The sequence below is a fragment of the Cricetulus griseus genome (assembly GCF_003668045.3).
Source record: "Cricetulus griseus strain 17A/GY chromosome 1 unlocalized genomic scaffold, alternate assembly CriGri-PICRH-1.0 chr1_0, whole genome shotgun sequence".
Classification (NCBI taxonomy): domain Eukaryota; kingdom Metazoa; phylum Chordata; class Mammalia; order Rodentia; family Cricetidae; genus Cricetulus; species Cricetulus griseus.
The window spans coordinates 205,102,847-205,123,365 of NW_023276806.1; the positions used below are offsets into that span (position 1 = coordinate 205,102,847).

Below are 20,519 nucleotides of genomic sequence, written 5' to 3' on the forward strand. Positions count from 1 at the left end.
GTAGGTGGAGTGGCTCTTCATATGCCAAAAAGGGGGGCGGTGCCTTTAAAATTACCAGAATAATTAAGATCTTAGATTTCCTTTCATGATAGGAAACTAGCATAGATAATACGAGGCAGAGCCATGAGTTCGGCAACAGAACAAGATTCAAAAGCCTGTGCGAAAGGCATTCCGAAAGCAGTTTTGAATTGGTTGGGCCTGTCATGGCCATGGACAGGGAAGGTTGCACATTCATGAGGGAGATGCATGTGTATGAAGGAGTGGCTGGAGGCCACATGAGAGGATCATTTAAATTTTGAATTTTCAAGGGAAGAACACAAAGTTCCCCCTGCCTCTTCTCTGTGTTTTTTTTTTTTCCCACATGCTGTTGTTTCTTCCTTCTGAAGGATGCTGAGTGCAGCCCCCAAGATTAAAGGACAATGTCCCACTCAAGTGACTAGTTGAGATGTGTGGGATTTCAAGTCATATGTGACCCTCTATCTCCTCTCAAAACCTCAACTTTCACTGCCTTAGTCACTGCCTAGCACCATGACCAAAGCAACTTATACAGAAAAGCACTTAATTCCAGCCTTGCTTACAGTTTCAGAGGGTTAGTCTCTGATCATCATGCATGTGAAAAGCACAACTACCTCATACCTCATACCAATCAAAACATAGCAAGCTCAACAATGTACACCATGCAGTAAAACTATAATTGAATATAGCCATGACAAATGTACTCTAGGAAAAAATCAAGAGAGAAACAAAATGAAATATAGAAGAGAAATCACCAACAGTAATAAGAAGAAATGCAGTAAGAAGTTAATTGGAGTAAAATCAAGGGGCTCTAGGATGTGTTGCACATATAAATTCTGAAGATAAGACTAACCTGTCCTGGAAATGAATGCTTCCAGAACAGCACATGAAGAGACAGAAAGTAGGAGAAAGTATAGACGGTAAGAGCTGTCAATAGCTCAGCAGGCAATGACACTGATCACCAAGCCTGGTGGCCCCTGTTTGATCCCTGAGACCCACTACAGAAGGAGACAGCTGACTTGTGAAAGACTTATTTGACCTTCACAAGCATGTCATGACTGTGGGTCCATACCACACAAAGACACACACAATTATAAAATTGTCATCATCATCATCATCACCACCATCATCAAATTATAGGACCAGTGAAATGGCTCAGCAGCTAAAAAAAAGCACTGCACAGAACTGGCAAGCTGTGTTCTATCCCTTGAGTCCATGTAAAGATAGAAAGGGAGAACCAGCTCTTGAAAGTTGTCTTCTGAGCTCATATGAGGGCATGCATGTGTACATGGACACTACACACACACACACACACACACACACACACACAGAGAGAGAGAGAGAGAGAGAGAGAGAGAGAGAGAGAGAGAGAGAGAGGAGAGAAAAGAGAGACAGAGAGATAATCACACACACAGATACACACACACACACACACACACACACACACACACACACACACACACACACAAAGGCCAAATAGAGTAGAATCAGAAAGATCAACATTTAGCCAAGCCCGACATTGGTGGCACACGCTTTTAATCCCAGGAGAGGTAGGCGGATATGTGTGAGTTCAAAGCCAAGCCTGATCTACAGAGCGAGCTCCAGGACAGGCTCCAAAGCAATACAGAGAAACCCTGTCTTGAAAAAAACAATAAACAACAACAACAGCAACAAAACAAAAACCAAAACATTTAGCCAATATAAAAAGGAAGGAGAAGAAGTCAAGTAGTCAGTGAGGATAAAACTTGAGGGACCATTAAACAATAGCCTGGCATGGTGGAGAATATCTGCAATCCTAACATTCTAGATGGCCGATGCAGGAGGATCGGATCACAAGTTAGACTTTGATTCTGTCTCAAGATAAATAAGTAAATAAATATCAAAATGAGGAAATGAACATAACTGCATGCATTGAACTAATGGTGACTGCTATACTTTATATATATTAAGAATGATAACTTTCAAAGTTACAGAATATTTGAGTCCTACACTGATGAATGGGAAACTGTGGTTTTAAAGAAATAAAAGGGAAATATTCTAAGCAACACAATAGATAGAAGGGGAAAACCTCCAAAGTCGCCTGTGTGTGCTTGAGCTGTGACACTCATCTTCTGCCCCCTGAAATGAGAGGTCTTGGCTCGCAGGACATTGACTTCAGACAGAACCACACTACTTCTGACTTTCCTGGTCTGTTCTGAAATATGTGTCAAATTTTTGAACAGTAACATGTAACATGATTTATAACATGCAACATAACTGAATGCTAGGATTCTCATCTGTCTATGCCCAACTTCCACTATTTGGTTAAACCATATGAAGTTGCCAATTTTATTTTAGGTCAAAATGGCTAAAATTCAGCAGCTGCATTTCATTTAGATCAACACAAAGGGGGAAATGGGTGTAACTGTGTTAAGAGTAGCTACTGTGAAGACTTGCTAGAGGCATTCTGGAGTAAACTAGCTTGGACTCCGTCCTTTCAAGATTCACAGAAAGCCACAGGCGTTTTACACTTGAGTTCGGATGCTATCTTAAGGTTAAGGACTTGGCCCCTCAATTCTGCTTCCTTAGAATGTAGGCTACTTCAGGGGCTTCAGAATGCCCATATCTATTACTAGGTCAGTAAGCTTTTCGTTACCATATTTAAATGGACAATTAAAGTGTCCTTGTCACTGGAACACTTTCCAGAGTTCAGAGTGTAATTGATATAATGCAAATTCAGAGAAAGAAAGAATCAGTCACTTTTGAACCTCGTGGCATTGTGCATTCATCTGGTCTCTTCCTATTTTCTCCGGCCAGCACTCCAAATAATGATTTTCTTTAAAATCAGACTCTCCTTAAATTCTATCCAATGTGTTCTCAGAAAACTTATTTTGAATTAAGTTAACCTGGGCTACCTCCCCCCTCCCTCTCTCTTTAGAAAACCTTTCGTTTTATTTATTCTTTGTGTCTTTTACATCATGCCTCCTAATCCCACCCATCTCCCTCCCCCACCAACAAAACACAAAATAAAATTTAAGATAAAAAGCGGAGGGGCGGGGATACGGGGTGGGGAAAAAGGAGAAAGCCTCACCATGGAAGCTGCAGTGCTACACAGTGAGACAAGCAGTAAACCCTTTTATCCATACGTTTTCACATTCCGGTGCTCATCACAAAGAATCCATGGTTTTGTTCGAGGCCCATCGTCTCTGCTGCACCATTGATGCTGGACCCTCACTGGGAATCTTCCTGTACATTCAGTTGCTGCCCCGAGTCATGGAGATCCAGCAGCCCCCAGGATCAACCCCTCCACACACACCCCACTCCACCCAGTGCCCCAGCAGATCACAGATAGGGTGGATGTTGGGGTAGGCCAACACATAACCCTAGTTCTGAGCCTGGATATTGCAGGGTTGGTCAGCCCACCAGCTCTCCCCTGTCTCTGCTACCTGGATGAGCTCTCTAGCATCGCCTGGCCTACCTCTTATAACTCTTTGGAGGTATTAGTGAGCGCTTTCTGCAAACTCCCTTGTTATGTTTGATACCAGTGCTTGCAATATTACACACGCTTGAGGGCTTTTCTTCTCACGCAGCAGACATGTCAGTATTGACTGATGGATGTAAACACAACAGTCATCTAGCATTCTAAAGAGATAAGTGGAATGTGGAAAGACAAAATTGTGTTTTCATTTGTTGCACTGACTATATATTTTTCTTAATAAATGGAAAGTCAGGGAAAACAGAAAACAGGCAAGAACTAGCCGGGTAATAGGTCAAAGAACCAAACTAAAATGGTGGGTTAAGGAGAAGAAAAAAATCGGATGTGGCCTTCAGGATCCTTAGTGAATTAAGCTATTTCCAGCTTATTTTTGAACTTGCACGTCTTAAATGAAAATCTCTGCTTGCAGCAATAAAAAAAAAATGCAATCTTTGTTCAAAGAGATTTGATAGCCATAAAGGTCGGAGAATGGCAGCCCAACCTAGTTTACTTATCTTCAGTGTACCGTGTGAAATAACAGCTTCAGTCGGATCTTTACCTTGACAGTGAAGCGTTTCTTCTTAGGTGGGCTCCACACCGTGCCAGTTGAATGAATGAACGCACGCAAAGGCCTTAAGGAGGTCACCAACACGTAGGCTTTAAGAATCACAGATAGCTCTTCTGCTCTGAGGATTGCTTCACGTGGAACAGGGACTGTAGTCTGATTCCTAGTAAAAATAAATAAAGATAAATAAATAAAACAACATAGCACTGCATTTAGAAATTGAGTATGCAATGTGCGAATGACCTAGACCTTGGTAATTCCTCTCATTCCCCCCACCCCTCCTTTAGCCCAGCCTTTGTGTGTGGTATTCCTGAAACAATTGCAGCTGTGGATTATTCGCTCACCACTAGGGGGTGCCCTGGCACAGAGACACGCTCTTTAAATGGATAGCGTTCTCTGCACTGGAAGACCGAATTAAACGATTTTCCCCCAAAGGAAAACAGTACTTACAATAATGTTTAAAGATTTCTGAATATTAAATTAGTCACACTACCCGTGACGTCAGATTCATGGGACTGTGACAGCAGAGGTGAGTACCTGAATTTCTGTGAGAAGCTCCCCCCAACCTCCTGGTTTTTGTTTTTTGTCTTGTTTTGTTTTGGTGATTTCTCTTCTGCTTGTGCAAAGACAGTGAACTGTTTAACAGCAGACAGGCCATCAAGAATATGCTAGAATACTTCCCCAACTCCTTCATGTCTACCTAACAAACACGCCATCATTCTTGATAATTAAAGACCAACTTGAAGGCCGAGTATGAAGAAAACAATAAATAAGACTAGTTTCTTGTTTAGTGATGAAACAAACACACTTCCATCATAAATTGTATCAAAAATACATGATTTTTTTTTTTTTTTGCTTTTCTGTACCATGTCTCTATGTCAAGTACCTAAGCCTAATTGATAATATGTATGGGTAGCTTGTGCTTAGGACAACTGTGGAAGTTAAAATATTATGCAGAAGCTATGTATGATTTTTCAATAAGTACTATTAAATGCTGAAACATTCTCTAGTAATTATACAACTAGATGAGGCAAGCTCATTTAATTATGTCTTGAACGACGTCACTAAAATGTTTGTCACCATTGATGGGGAGGGGAAAGAAAGGTCTTAAGGAGAGAGGGTGGTAGGATACAGGTGACAGGAAGAAGAAAGGGAAGCTACGTGAAGGGAGGTTTAATAACAGAGAGGCACAGAAGGGATAACCAGCCCCAAGGGTGTTCAGAAAAGCCATATGGAAACCTGCTATTTATAAATGTCAAGTGTATGCCCTTTTTCCACATAAAGAAACACAAGTTTCATGAGAATCACTCCAAGCAGGGGATGACACTCCTCCCAGCAGCTACAGACAGCAACATAAAAGGCCCAGTACAAAGTGTGGGATACTTCCGCCAGAGTGCTTGGTCAAGAGTGTCTCGGAGATCTCCCAAATGATACAGGCTGTTGCTATTGCTCTTGGTGGCCCACCAGAACCTGATGGTAAGACCCTATTGCTGAAGACATCATACACTTTGGTCACAGGACAGGAAGAAATCAACTTGATATGGACCTGGAAGCTTGCTCCCTGCTGGCCAGCTTTTGTATTACTGGATAGCACTATATGTAAGATCCTGGGGCAGGGCAAAGTCATCAAAAGTACTACCCACTTGTTAACCCTGCGAACTACAATACTGACCCGGGTGGCAAAATATGCCCCTGGGTGCAATAGTCATTTACATGTTTAGGCTAAGAAAGCACTTTTTGCTTGAACTTACAGCATGTGCCACAGGAGGAAATGGATGCTTAGTACTGTAAATCTGACTAAGACTCTGCCTGAAGCACTCACAGGCTCCAGGGCTAAACTACTAATATTTTGTTAAATGGGCATATTATCAAACAGCTCTCTAAAATTCTATTCATATACCCGTCCGTTCGTGTATATCTCAGACCTCATCAGAGCAGTTTCTTTGTACAATAGACAGTGGTTACATGGAAACTCACAGCTTATCACAGTGCAGAAGTGTCATTAGAACACTCAGCTACAAACGGAACATCTGTGTAGCCCTCCCACCCCATTGAACAGGGGCCAGAAGGACTGTGAGAGCCAAAGGTCAGGAAGGACCCGACTGAGCTCAGAGCAGCTGTGTTTGCCTTCACTACATCTGCATAAGAGTAAGCCACTCAGCAGTTGAACATGAAGCATGGAAGTCTGACAACCTGCACCCCTAACTGAGGAGCTGTTGATAGTTGATGGCTTATAGGGGAGTCAGATCCTTTAAGAGTATGGCCACTGATAGATTGACGGAGCTCCAGTGGATCATCCAGCTCCATACCCACAGCTATGTAGGTAGTACAAATTGGACTTGGTGGTTAAAAAAAAAAAAAAGCATTAAGTTGGGGAGGTGACTGACAGATCTGGGAGGAGTTAGGAGGAGAGAATGAGATCAAAATACATTGTACAAAATTCCCAAAGAATTAATACAAATATTGTATTAAAAACATCCTTTCCCCAAAATACCTTGAACAACTTGATACCCTTTCTTAGATAGTAGGAGTCATAAAAATTTAATAACTAACAAAAATCCATTCATTCCCTACTCAAAGACTAAAGCAATGCCATGTGGGTATAAAATAGAAGTTAAATTTTATAGTTTTACATTTTCAAGGTTCTAAATCCAATTTACATTAATATAACTTACTAACTAAGAGTCCAATTTACCTAAATGTTTATTCTACAGCGGTAGAAGTTGGAATTCGTCTAGGAGGAAGTCAATGACGACACTCCTTTGTAAGACACACTAACGGAATGCTCTTGTGAGTGGGGCCTGGCAATTCATTGAATTGCTCCCCACTCTGCTGCATCCCCACACTCAAGTTCTCAGAGCTGATTGCTAGGGTTTTTTTCTTGATTCTTCCAATATATGCTAGACAGAACATTTAATGTGTTTATCTTACAACTGTTTGCTTTGCCCGTCCCATGGTTTCCACACATGTGGCTTGGCTCCTTTTGAGAGGTGACTGGAAGCACTCAGCTGTGACTGCATCCCCTGATCCAGGCACACGGAGGGACTCACTGGAAGTCGAAGTTCTGAAAAGAGTCACAAGCAAAACACAGTCATTCTTTTTGGTTCCTTGTGGGAATTGCTTCCAAATTAGATCATGCTGTGTCAAAAACAGAGGGTCCATCCCTCTGTTCGGATGCCAGACTGGATCGACGAAGTAAGAATCCATGATCATGGGATGGGAACGTAAGGCATGGGGTTGGGAGGTGGATGGAAGGGGAGAGAACTGGAAAGGCTGAAGGCCAGGGGGCAGGAGGCAGGGGGCACAGTTTGGGGTCAGGTAGAAACCTGGCTCAAGGGAATCTTCCAGGAATCTACAAGGATGACCCCAGCTAAGACCCCTAGCAATAGAGGATGGTAGCCTGAACTGGACATATCCTGCCCCAGGCAAGACTTCAAGTGGAGGGATTGGAACAGGAACCTTGCCACATAACCTTCGACCTACAGTCTGTCCTGCCTATGTGATGTACTGAAGTAAGAGTGGTACAGAGATTGTGGGAGTGGCCAACCAATGACTGGTGCAGCCAGAGACCCATGTCATGAGAATGAGCCCACCGCTGACACTTCCTGGAATGCCAGGACCCAGAGGCTGAATGGCACCCAGACCTAGGAGAAATCAAACACAATTGGAGAAAAAATGGCAATGTAATGATGCCTGACGTTATTCTGCTATACCTATAGATTGGGGCCTACCCTAATTGTCACCAGAGAGGGTTCATCTAGTAACTGATGGCAACAGATGCAGAGACCCACAGTCAAACATTAGGCTCGGGGAATTCTGCTGAAGAGATGGAGGAAGGATTGTAGGAGACAGAGGGGTCAAGGACATGACAAGAAAACCTTGAGAATCAACTAACCTGGCTCATAAGAGCTCACAGAGACTGAACCAACAACCAGGGAGCCTGCATGGGACCAACCTTGTCTCTCTACATACATACGGCAGTTGTATAGCTTGGTTTTTCTTGCAGGACTCCTAACAGTGGGAATAGGGGCTGCCCCTAATGCTTTGGCTCACTTTAGGGAATCTATTCCTCATACTCGGTTGCCTTACCCAGCCTTAATACAAGGGAGGTGGTTACTCCTACCACAACTTGATATGCCATGTTTTGTTGATATCCACTTGAGGGCTGTCCTTTTCTGAACAGAAATGGAGGAGGAGTCAATTGGGAGAGGGAATGGGAAAAGAGGAGGGAGAGGAAACTGAGCTCTGGATGTAAAAATAAATAAATTTAATTAATAAAAAATGTCTGATCAGAGAGGATTTTGTTTTGGAGTCTTTTCTTTTTTGTTTTATTATTTGTTTGTTTGTTTTTAGACTACACTCTAGAAAAACAACTGTACTAATTGATTCTCAATTTGCTTGCTCAGAAGGGAAGGTAGATGGCATATTTCTAACCATCCAACTGCAAGTTAACCTCCATCCACATTGCTAAGGGGTGCTCTGACACTGGTAGGAAGGTATTGGTAAGAGCTGTTTGTGGTGTGAATAGCACCCAGAAAACAAGCTGATTTCCTGACAATAGACTGCTTCGTATGCTTAAGTCAGTTATGCCTCATGATCTTGGAACGTTCACAGAGTATTAAACTATTTTAGAAAGGTTTAAGTTACACAAACCAAGAACAGCGACAATGTCTTACTTCAGAACAGTTTCACTGAAACTGTTTAAAAGAGAAAATGTTGAATAAACTTAATAAGAATTCCTGGAAGTTACAGAAAGCTTAAAAAAAAGCCTTCGCCCATCAAAGGGGCATCAACTTTTGAAATCCACAGATGCACAGGGGTCAGAAGTATTTTATTTGTTCTAAATGGATAAAACTGAGATAAATACCACTGTGCATATATTAACATATATACATAGGTATTTGTCTTTTAAATTATACAACAGAGGCATTCTAATGACCCATGCCTGGTTTATTTCTCAATTTTATGCAGAATTATCCATACATACTTCTCAGTGATTTATAGTATTCCATTAAAAATTATGTGTGTGTGTGTGTGTGTGTGTGTGTGTGTGTGTGTTTGTGTTGTGTGATTAATTAGGGCATTTTCCTCTACTGTGCACTTATTGTTGAAATATTTTTCCTTTGCTACTTTAACAACACTGTGGTGAACATTCTCATACAACTATTTTGGTGTACCTGTATAAGCTTATCCAAATTCTTCTAGGCATGCAAAATTACCAGGTTAATGGATAAATGCATTGTAAATTTATTAGGCATTATCAAATTGCTTTTTAAAACACTTATCCTAATTTCCACTCTATCCAAGAGTATAGGAGAGTTGTTTTACTCCCAGGTCACAATGCTTGATTTTTAAGTCTAATAATTTATCTAGCTCTCAAAATGGAGCAAAGCCTTTAAACTATTTTCCTCTTGTGCACATTCCATCAATACTAACATAGTCTAATTTAAAACATTTCACACTCTTAAGTAAAAGTCACAAAAGCAGAGCTGTTTGATGTATTCCCATATCTCATAATCTAGCAGTGTGACTTTGTTCAAAAAAGTCCTGCTAACCATTTCTTAGTAGGCTTCCCTAGTAACGAAATTCCAAGTGTTATAACAACTGAATTAGAATTATTCAAATTGCTTTGATTTTGAAGCTGACAAATGAAAAGCCATAGAAGATCATTTCTTTCCTTGGAAATCACAACCTTGAATTTTTTAAAATTATATTTGTGGGTGTGCCATGATGTGTGTGGCAGTCACAGAACAACTTATGGGAGTTGGTTCTCTCCTTCCACCATGTGTGTGGGTCCCAGGGACTGAATTCAGGTAGTCAGGCTTGGAAGCTAATGCCTTTATCTACTGACCCATCTCACTAGCCTGGAAATAGAAACTCTGAAAAGGTTGAGATGGGAGCCAGGTATATAGCCCGGTGGTAGAGCATGAATTTAGCATGTACATGACCTTGGGTGCAATCATCTCCTATGGGTGAAGAAAACAGAAAATGTAGATTAAATTCCTCAATCTTATAAAAAGAAAAGAAATGTTCTCAATTAAGATTTCATTAAATATACATATTTGTCAGATGTTATTGTAAGAACAATACACCTGGATGACCCCGCCCCCTAACGACAGGCAGGGCACACACAGGAAAACTTGCTAAGTCATGGCCACGTCACCTGCATTACGGCCTGCGTGAGGACTCTGTGCATGTGCGAAACCCCAGTGTCCATGTGCAGCCTTCCCTTTAAAAGGTCCAGCCTTCCATCTTTCTCCCTCTTTGGCTCCTCTTGGGTTGGCTGACAACCCAGCTCCATCCCCCCTTCAGGTAAATAAACTCCATTTGGGTTGTTCATCCGTTGTTCCTTTCTTTATATCAACAGCTGCAGCATAAAAAGAATAACAGTTATTACTAGGGAAAAATTGTATCTCTGCAGAAGAGCTTATCTGTAGCTCTCCTTTATGCGATGTCAGAACAATGTTGTCGACTCCAATGTCCCCCAGCCACAAGAAGCCCAATGTTTGAAATCTAAACACAGCTGACTTTGGAGACAATAGACACAGCCTATTTTTACTTGGCTAATATCTCAATGATGTTATTAAGGTAGTATGAGAGAGAGAGAGAGAGAGAGAGAGAGAGAGAGAGAGAGAGAGAGAGAGAGAGGAGGAAGAAGGAGGAGGAGGAGGGAGAAGAAGAGAGAGGGAGAGGGAGAAGGAGAAGAAGAAGAAAACTTTGTATCCCCTTTCTGGTTTATTTCAAGTGTTGGAGCTATACATGATGCTGGGGAGAAAATGTCAATGTAATGATGCCTAATGTTATTCTGCTATACTCATAGATTGAGCCCTATCCCAATTGTCACCTGAGAGGCTTCATCTAGTAACTGATGGTAAGAGATGCAGAGACCCACAATTAAACATTAGGCTCAGGGAATCATTCTTAGAATGATTCATTAACCCCTAAAACTGTGATGGAACAACAGAATTTAATATTGATTAAATAAAGTTTACAGCGATTTATATTTATACATAATTTGATAAACTCCAGGCTTCCACTATATTGTTTCAGACTTGCTGATGGCTAAATTTGATGATTCCCCATCCCCACCCCCACCCTCACTCCCACCTTCACCCCTACCCCCAAAATTGTAACTAGCTTAATATCTAAAATGATTCCTATTTTATTTGAATATGGGAAAATGAACAGACATAAACCCCATTACTACGTAGAAAATGCAGTTGTATTTCATGGAAGTAATATAAATGACTGTGGACATATTTAGCTAAGTTATATAACAGAATCAAATATTTGTTAGAAGGCATCTTCTTAGGTCTTTTATTTGGCATATCCATCCAAGGTTCTCTGGATGGATAATTCTGGCCCCCCTACTCCCTCCCTGTCTTACCCACCTCCCTCCTAACCTCTAGACATTCAGAAAGCCTATAATTCCCCTCATAATAATGCAGAAAGTAGCTTCTCTTTTTGAAGGAATTTGGGAGATGAGACCCTGTGGCATGGGTAGTCTTCCAAATAATTCCTTAATTCATTGCACAGGATGGTTGAAATGTGTCAGAAGTGCCTAGCATGCATCCACTAGGTTTTCTTGCCCACAGTATAAAGATGGAGTGAATAACAGATTCAGATGTGGAACACTACCTGATGAGTAGTGTAGAGCTTTTGTTTACTACCTACTCGTAGTTTATTTCTGAAAGTGTTGAAGTCTGTGAGCACACTGCTCACCTGCACTAAAACCAGACCATCTATCAGGGGTGCACCGAGACTGGCTTGCTCCTGCCTTTTAATATCTGGTAGAATGTGTCCTAGTGCCTGCCTGCTGACTGGGATACTGTTACAGGACCAGGGAGACTGAGGCAGAAGTGAGGAGCCCAACTTAACATTTTTGTTCTTGCCGATCAATACTGGGCTTGTGACACTGACAAGGAGTCTTCCAGGTTCCAGAATATGATTCCGATGATTGTCTAAACTCTTCACAATACTAGAACACAGTGCTGACCAACACCAGGTGCTCCAGTTAGCAAGGAGATAGTCAACCTGAGGTTACAAGGCAAAATGTTATTCCAATGAACTAAAAGTCCTTCCTTTGCTTAGTAATTCCTCCTGCTCTCTGTAGCATATAGTTATATACAGCACAGGTAAAGATTAAAACACTGGAAAACACGTGTACTGGAAACAAATTAGCTGCCAATTTTCTGGTGTATTTGATGTAATGCTTTTCCCCATGGCTAGTAATTAATATGAAAGTAATAGCAAAAGTATAATTATGTTTCACAAATGTTTGGATGTTGTCTTGCATTTCTTATTAAGAAACTAAATATAATGTTTTGTGTTTTAAATTTCCAGTGAAGATAAAAGTTCTTGATCAGCAATTAATAATGATTTGAGACTAGAAGTATAAATAAGTATAGTTATAAAAATACTAATTGCTGCTTCTGCCTTAGGGCATTTACAAGTCTTAATGCTTAACTCGTAGGTATAAAAACTATGAAAACACAGCCTAAAAAATGCACAGGCATCCCAAATATGACTTCAGAAATGCAGAAGCTGAAGCTGTAGCCAGAAATAACTTCTATTGCAGTCATGAAGCAAAGATTAGAGATTATAGGGTGCAGATATTTCTATGGTAAGAAAGATAGGAAAGGAAGCCCCCATTGTTCTCTCCCTCTGAGCCTAAGCTCTAGCTAGCTAGTACCCAAGGCCAAGTAAATCACACTAAGGTGGGTTATAAAAGACAGCCTTCTGGAGAAATGCCTGGAGTGAACTGCAGGAGCAAGTGGAGATGCTCTAACACAAATACCACACTTGGAAAAGAGAAGCCAAATCCCCAGTCTGCTCAGTGGGTTCACATATAAGAAAAGAATGAAAGAAAAGTAACAGTGTCTTTATCTCCACCAAGAGGATTTACATAGAGCAGCAAGCAGTGCTGAGACTCAACCATATGAAGTTGCCTTTTGTTGGGTCAAAAGAATAGAATATTGACCAAATATCAGGAACTGCCCAATGGTCAACCCGGTGTTTCTTTTACTACATCTTGGGACCTGTTGGAGAAAAATAACTGAGAATGTATACTCAGGTAAGACTGTTTGCATGGGCTCAGGGAACATCATGCAAGAGCAGTGAGAAAGATTCTAAGAGTCAGAAGTCAGGGAAGACCTAGGAAAATGCTATTTTCTGATCATGATAGGACTGATGTACTCATGAACTCACAGGAGCTGTGGTCACCTGCATAGGACCTAGGCAATTTCAGGTCATTTCAGTCATTTCAGGAATGCTGATTCCAACATGGATGCATGAGGTGCTCATGAGACACTACCTCTGGTCAAGGAGCAATTGCCAGTTGATGGATGCCAGGGGAAAGAGAGTCAGTTTTCTTTAAGTGTGGTCCCCAGTAGGTTTACTATGCTCCAGTGGGTAGCTCCACACTCGTGGGTATATGGACAACATGGATCAGACAAAGGACTAGTTGGATGTTAGGTGACTGAAAGTGAATTCAGGAGAGGTAGAAGGAGTGAGTATGTTTAAAATACATTGTATGAGCATGCACAAATATCAAATAAATATATTTAAATTAAAATAAAGACTAGCATTTTAGAAAGAGCATATAATTCAAGCCATAAAGTACCTAAAGCTTGAGTGCCTGTGGATAAGAAAGCTACACAGAAAAACCCCGTCTCAGAAAAAAAGAAAGAAAGAAAGAAAGAAAGAAAGAAAGAAAGAAAGAAAGAAAGAGTGACCCTGAAGTCACTCATAAGTTTTGGCATCTTCCTTGGAAGCAATAAAGACACAGTCCAAGTCTCCTATAAGTCAAGAAACAGCTTCACCTCTCAATCTATTCCAGTCTTCGAATGATGATGAAAAATCACAGCTACAAAGCATGGTGGGTACAGAACAAATGTTTGCTGAATGGGTAACTAGATAACTAGGGTCATTTACAAGTCTAGTTTTCTTGATTTTGGATACAAAGCTGCAATTCTTTAATACATGGTATATGTGAGGTAAGGGGAGTTAAGTGGCAAGAGCTCATTGACCAAAAGTGAAATTCCATCTTGCTATGAATTTAGCATATTGCAATAAGAATGAGCATGTCATGGTGCCAACCAGCTGTCCTTCCCTTTGTGTGAGGCTTAATGGTCTTATAGGAAAAAGACTACAGATGAACCCTTATTAGACATCATCCCCTAAAAAGGTGTTTGAGGAATATTAGCTCTCCTTTTGCCTTATCGGCAGAGTAGAAAAGAGGAAGAGTTACAGCTACAGGTGGATCAAGTTAATAAAATCAGCAAGTCGTTTGCCACTGGAGAGGAGGGATTCTGTGTAGTCTAGGCTCAAGGACAAGAAGTCCTACAGGGCAAGGGTTCTGTTGTCTTTGCTTTTAAATTCTCCCTCCATTGTCTGTTTACAACTAGACACAGGCTGGCACTTAATATAGACTCACATAAATATATGCTTAGTAAGTGAACTAAAGTTTCTTCTTCCACAGACCAGAAGACATGTATGCATTAGTCATACCAGATGTATTGGCTGCTTTGTGTGTCAACCTGAGAAAACTTAGAGTCATCAGAGAGGAAGGAGCCTCAGTTGAGGAAATGCCTCCATGAGACCCAGATGTAAGGCATTTTCTCATTTAGTGATCAGTGGGGAAGCAGCTGGCACCATAGTGGTGCCATCCCTCAGCTGGTGGTCTCGGGTTCTATAAAAAAGGAAGCTGAGCAATCCAGGGTAAGCAAGTCAGTAAGCAGCTCTCCTCCATGGCGTCTGCACCAGCTCCTGCCTCCAGGATCCTGCCCTGTTTGACATCATGTGCTGACTTCCTTTGCTGATGTGGAAGTGTAAGCCCAATTAACCCTTTCATCCCCAACTTGCTTTTTGGTCATGGTGTTTCATCACAGCAATAGAAACCCTAAGACAGCATAAAAAAGACAAAGAAACAAACAAAGAATAAGCCAGTAAAATTATCTAGTAAGTTTTACTAAAGTTTATGCTATTAACTAACTGTTATTGTCCAGACTTAAGAGATGGGTTTAAAATGGAGACATCGGTTTTACTTCTCTACTGCAATGTGGAGTTTCTAAGATTGGGATGTATATTATCGGTATCAAGATGCTACAAAAACAGCATCCAGGAGCCTCAAAAGGGGACAAAGATCAACAACTCACAGATCAGCTATCTAAAGCCAAGCAGTATACTAACAGTAAACTATAGATTCCACAGAAATCACAGGAAGTCACAGAAAAAGAGTCATTTGCAGATGGCCAAGAGGAAGGTTATGCACAGGGATACCATGCATTTAGAACTGATTTCATATTTACCAAAAAGATGGACCTTGGGTCTGAGAAGAGATAAGTGAAGCCAGTCAGCATGCATATTCCAATTTGTCCAACTTATTAGTGAATTGTCACTGGCCAATATTTCCAAAAATTTTTTATAAAGAAGAATACAAATTGTATTTGTTAAATTATGTTAATGAATTAATTGGTATGGTTAAAATTCAATTCCTTAGCCTTTCTAAGTTCAGTATCTTTATCAAAAAATAATAATAGGGATCTTAGGAGATGGCTCAGAGGTTAAGGGAACTGGCTACTCTTGAAGAAGACCCAAGTTGAGTTTCCAGCCTCATCATGGTAGACCTCAACCACTGTACCTCAATGCCAGGTAATCCAGAGCCTTCTTCTGGCCTCCACAGGCACCAGGCACACACATAGTGCATGTATATACATACAGGCAAAATGCTCATATGCAAAATAAAATAAAACTAATTTTTAAAGTAGTAATAAAAATGATATACTTCACAGGAATGGCAACAGAATGAAATACAAATTTCCCTGAAAGTGATTTGCACAGAATTTGCATATTTTAAATACTAAAAAATCACTAAATTGGGGCTAGGAGTTGAGTCAGCAACTAGGAGCTGTAACTTCGCTTGCAGACAACCTGAGTTCAGTTCTTGGCACCATTATTAGGAGGCTCACAACTGCCTCTAACTTCTTTTTTTTTTCCCCCGAGGCAGGGTTTCTCTGTGTAGCTTTGGAACCTATCCTGGTACTTGCTCTGGAGACCAGGCTGGCCTCGAACTCACAGAGATCCGCCTGCCTCTGCCTCCTGCTGGGATTAAAGGTGTGCACCACCAACGCTCAGCTGCCTGTAACTCCTTATTGAAGGGTGTCTAATGTCTCTGGCCTCAGCAGGAACTGCACTCACACACACACACACACCACACGAGAGAGAGAGAGAGAGAGAGAGAGAGAGAGAGAGAGAGAGAGAGAGAGGGAGAGAGAGAGAGTGAGAAGAGAGAGAGATTATTTAAAAATAATAAATAGCTACACTACTGAGAATTTAAAATATTGTTTACAAAATCTTAGAAACTGTCTAACTTTCAAAAGTTCAAAGTACAGCTAGAATATTATTTCTTTTTATCTTACTCCATACTCTGACACTTCCCATTACTGGTCACCACCAGGCAAAGGCTAATCTGTTAACTCCTTCATATAATTATTTTGTTCGTTTGTTTTTGATATTTTGAGGTCTCTCTACAATGTTGGCTGTCCCCAAACTCAATATGTAGACCAGGCTGGCCTCAAACTCCGAGATCTTCCTGTCCCTGCCTCTCAAGTGCTAGGATTAAAAGCCTGTGCCACAGTGCCCAGACTTAATTATTTATTATTTACTTACTTATTTGTGTGTGTGATATGTACATATGTTGTTTGTTGGTGCCCACAGAGGCCAGAAGGGGCCACTTGAACCCCTGGAACTGGAGTTACATGGTATGGTATTGTAAGCTGGTCAACATAGGTTCTTAGGAACTGTCCTCTTCAGATGCAGCAAGCACTCTGAACTGCTGAGCCATCTCTCAGGACTCATGTGAGTTTTAATCATCTAGTATTGACTCTTAGTCTCCTAAGAGCAAAACAGGAAGTACATATAAAAAGGACAACTGTGTGTTCTCAACTGATACAGCATCTCTACTCGTGAGTAGATTATGAAGATTTGCACTCTGGTCTTTCCTCTGGTTTTAGCTTCATGTGGAACTGAGGAAGGAGTTCAGTTCCTGTCCTCTTAAAGGAATTTTCCATTAGGTTCTAATCCTGTGTTAGGTCATGAACCGAATGTGGTTAGAATTGACCCCCTTCTCTGTATTTTGTTCAGAGACACCATTCCTGCAAACCACACAGATCTAAACAGAACTAATTTCTAAATGGGTTCATAGCCAAACTTCCCAGACAACTGCAGGTCATCATTGGGATTTTTACGTACTCCAAATGCACTGAAATCCTTAACAAATCTTTATTTTCATTTTATGAAAATAGCGTTGTCCAAAGTGCCTTTGAGAGAATGAATATAGCAAACAAACAAAGGTCTTATTAGTCCCTATTTCTGGCCTATTTTGGGCAACTCACAGGTAATTTCTCAAGCTCTGAAATCAATTGCATTACTATGTGTGCTGCAGTCATCCTTACTTCCTCTTGGTGGCCTCAGATGTCTTTCTTAGGCTGTTATTGGAAAAGCACATGTCATGCCACAAATCCACAACATATAACACTTCAATATCATGCTGCTTGGAGCAGGGAAAGCAGAACACAGACTCTGTTACAGGAAATGAGAGACAATCCATGTCCTGAGGTTAGTGGAGACACTGTTTGACCCGTAAAAATGACCAGCTCGATGGCACACCAATGTGCTCTAAAGGAGTAGTCATTGTACAAGAACCCCACCACCTCAACCAATCCATCAATCACATGTCTATCAAGCATTCAGCAAATGCAAGCTGTAAATGCCCCGCTTTCGGTTCTTTTTCAGTGGAAGTGTCAAAGTCACACAGTTCTACAAAACCAATTTTCCCCATGGACTCCTCTATGTTTTGACCATGACAACATAAGAACCTTGAATTCCGCTCATTTTCCTTGGTAATAAAAGCTGTGTCTAGATTACCACTTCAATTTTCTTGCCCCATGATTTCACTACAATGACCAAACAGCATGAAAGATTGTTTTATTACTTTCTGGCAGCTTAATTTTCCTTTGATGTTTTTGTACATGAATTTTCCAGAGGACAAGAAATTTTTTAAAAAGGAAAATGCTTGACTACTCCAGCAAGGCCTGAGATGAATAATTTAGTACAAATTAATGAGCATCATTAATAACAATTTGAAACACAGCTTCCAACAAATATTAATACATGAGTCCAATAAATATGACAATATAGTAGATGCCTAAATCCACCTGCTGTAAAAGAAGTTAATCACTTTATTAAAGTGAACCATTTCTCTCTGGACATATTTTCTGGAATAACCATGAAATAGTATTGATTTAATTTGCATCAGAATAATTAATGTCTTACTAGAATCTGCAACAGTAATTATAAATTCTTTTGAAGTGTAGTGCAGTCAATCATAATTGAAATGTGAGCTACAAACACTGGGGGTAATGGTCGCTATTTAAATGAAACCAGACTTTAACATGGTCTTGAATGGCAAATCCACAGGGCATTTCCCTGTCAGTTTTACACCGTATTTTAGTATACTAATATATACATGTTACTATCAAGTTGCTTCTCTGTTTGAATATTGTTTGCAAATAAAGGTATTAGATTTGAGACAAATTTTTATGATATCAAGATTTTCATAATTTATGAATCCCAGGATAAGATTAAAAATACAGAAGACAAAGAGACTTGCAACAGTTGGTTAAATGAAGTCTCATGGATGATGATTCGGACGTGGGCACCAGAAATAGGCCAGGAGCATGGAGCACTCCAGGAAAAACAAACACAGAATTACCAAACTATCTTATCCTGAGGTTCCTTCCTGGCAATTGACTGTTTAGCATTGGAAATCAGGGTTCAGTTCTAACAGACCTAAGACAGGAGGGCATGAGACAGAAGCCAGCCACACCCAAGTCTGACTTCCTGAATCGGGGTTTTCAACTGTAGTTAGTGAAGAGGATCATAACAGCCTACTGTTTCTGTTATTTTGTGTCCTGTAAATCACTAAATAATCAACTAACTTCAGTGACCCCAAAGTGGAGGCAGTGGCTCCTAAAAAGATGATAAGTGGGCAACCCAAAAATCCAAAGTCTTTTCTCTGTTTGTCTGAATTGCAACCTCTGATGTAACTCTGCTTCTTTTCCATAAAGAGTTAAGCTAAGTAATGAAAGTTCAATAACTATTTCTCTAAGGATGCTTTTCTGATCATCTCTTGTACTGACAAGATAATATTGTATATAGAGAGCTTTTGAATCAATATTCATAGATTTGACTTATCTAAAGCCTAGCTTTCAGGTTCAGTTTTGTCTTTTGTGATACTCTGGTCCCTTGCATGCTTGTCAAACACTCTATAACAGAATGATATCCCAACCTCCTTTTTTACTTTTTATTTTGAAACAAGGTCTTTAAGTTGCTTAAACTCGGCCTTAAACTCGGCCTGCAGCACAGGTTAACCTTGACTTTGTGATCTTCCTTCCTGTTCAGCCTCCTGTAGGCCAGGATTCCAGTTAACACTGCATATTTGCATGTTTCTTATTGACAACCTAGGCTCTTTGGGGGACAAGAGAACTGCCTTAATCAGACTGGCTGGTGAGCATGTGTGTGGGTTGCGTGGAGCTTTATCTTGATTGCACTGATGGAAGAGGGTCCAGCTCACAGGTTCTACCATTCCCAGGCAGATGGGACTAGGCTAGGCTTTTTTTTTTTTTTTTTTTTTTTTTTTTTTTTTTTTTTTAGAAATGTAGATGAGCACAAAACAGGGAACAAGCCAGTAGCAGCTCTATTCCCTGGTCTTGCTTCAATTCTTACCTCCAGGTTTCTGCTCAAGTTCCTGTCCAGACTTCGCTCAGATGGACTGTGACCCGGAAGTGTAAGCTATCTGAACCCTCTTCTTCCCTAAGTTGCCTTTGGTCATTGTAGTTTCCACAGCCACAGAAACTAAAGCACACTAGAACACCCCTGTACAGCAACCCAGATACTTCGCTTGTATTAAACTGCTACTTGGATTACTGAGAAAAAGCTGAGAGTAAAAGGCCATTTGCCTTTTGCTATTTATTTTTAAATATATTAAATACCTTAAAGAAAGTATTTGTGGCACTCAATATTATTCCAGGCATCTTCAATAAACTAGGGTTATGTAGTCACTGATTTTAAAAGTCCAGTGAGTCCTAATATTACTCAGCAGTGATATTGAAAACCATTTAATATTATCTTGGGTCCCAATAAATTCCAGCCAATAGACACTTGATGTAGCTCAACATAGAAGTAGCAGAAAGAATTCAAGCTGACTGGTAACAAAGAAAAAAAGTGTGAGTGTTTCATCTTTTTGTCCATCTTCCAGTGAAGGAATCATGTTGCTTTGCAAACTAAACCTTTAATTGCACATCTTTGTTTAATGAGCAAAAAGTCAAATTGATTGATTACTCTCTAAAGGCGAGCTGGAAATGTTAGAGTGTACAAAAGTCCAATAAGGAGAGTGACTGACCTGGCTCACCGGAGGAGGGATTG

At 40.5% G+C, this 20,519-nt stretch overlaps 1 protein-coding gene across 3 annotated transcripts in view; it reads right to left on the reverse strand.

Annotated features, from left to right (window-relative positions):
* Cped1 (cadherin like and PC-esterase domain containing 1) overlaps positions 1-20,519 on the reverse strand; it is a 266,707-nt gene that overhangs the window by 150,444 nt on the left and 95,744 nt on the right. For all 3 annotated transcript variants that reach the window (XR_003480049.2, XM_027389966.2, XM_027389967.2), the window contains exons 5-6: positions 6,966-7,098; positions 4,029-4,197 (exon numbers count right to left, since the gene is read on the reverse strand). Coding sequence is in view for 2 of the 3 variants with exons in the window: in XM_027389966.2 (XP_027245767.1) it covers positions 4,029-4,197; positions 6,966-7,098 (302 nt within the window). In the remaining variant the exon portion in view is untranslated. The remainder of the gene's footprint in view (positions 1-4,028; positions 4,198-6,965; positions 7,099-20,519) is intronic.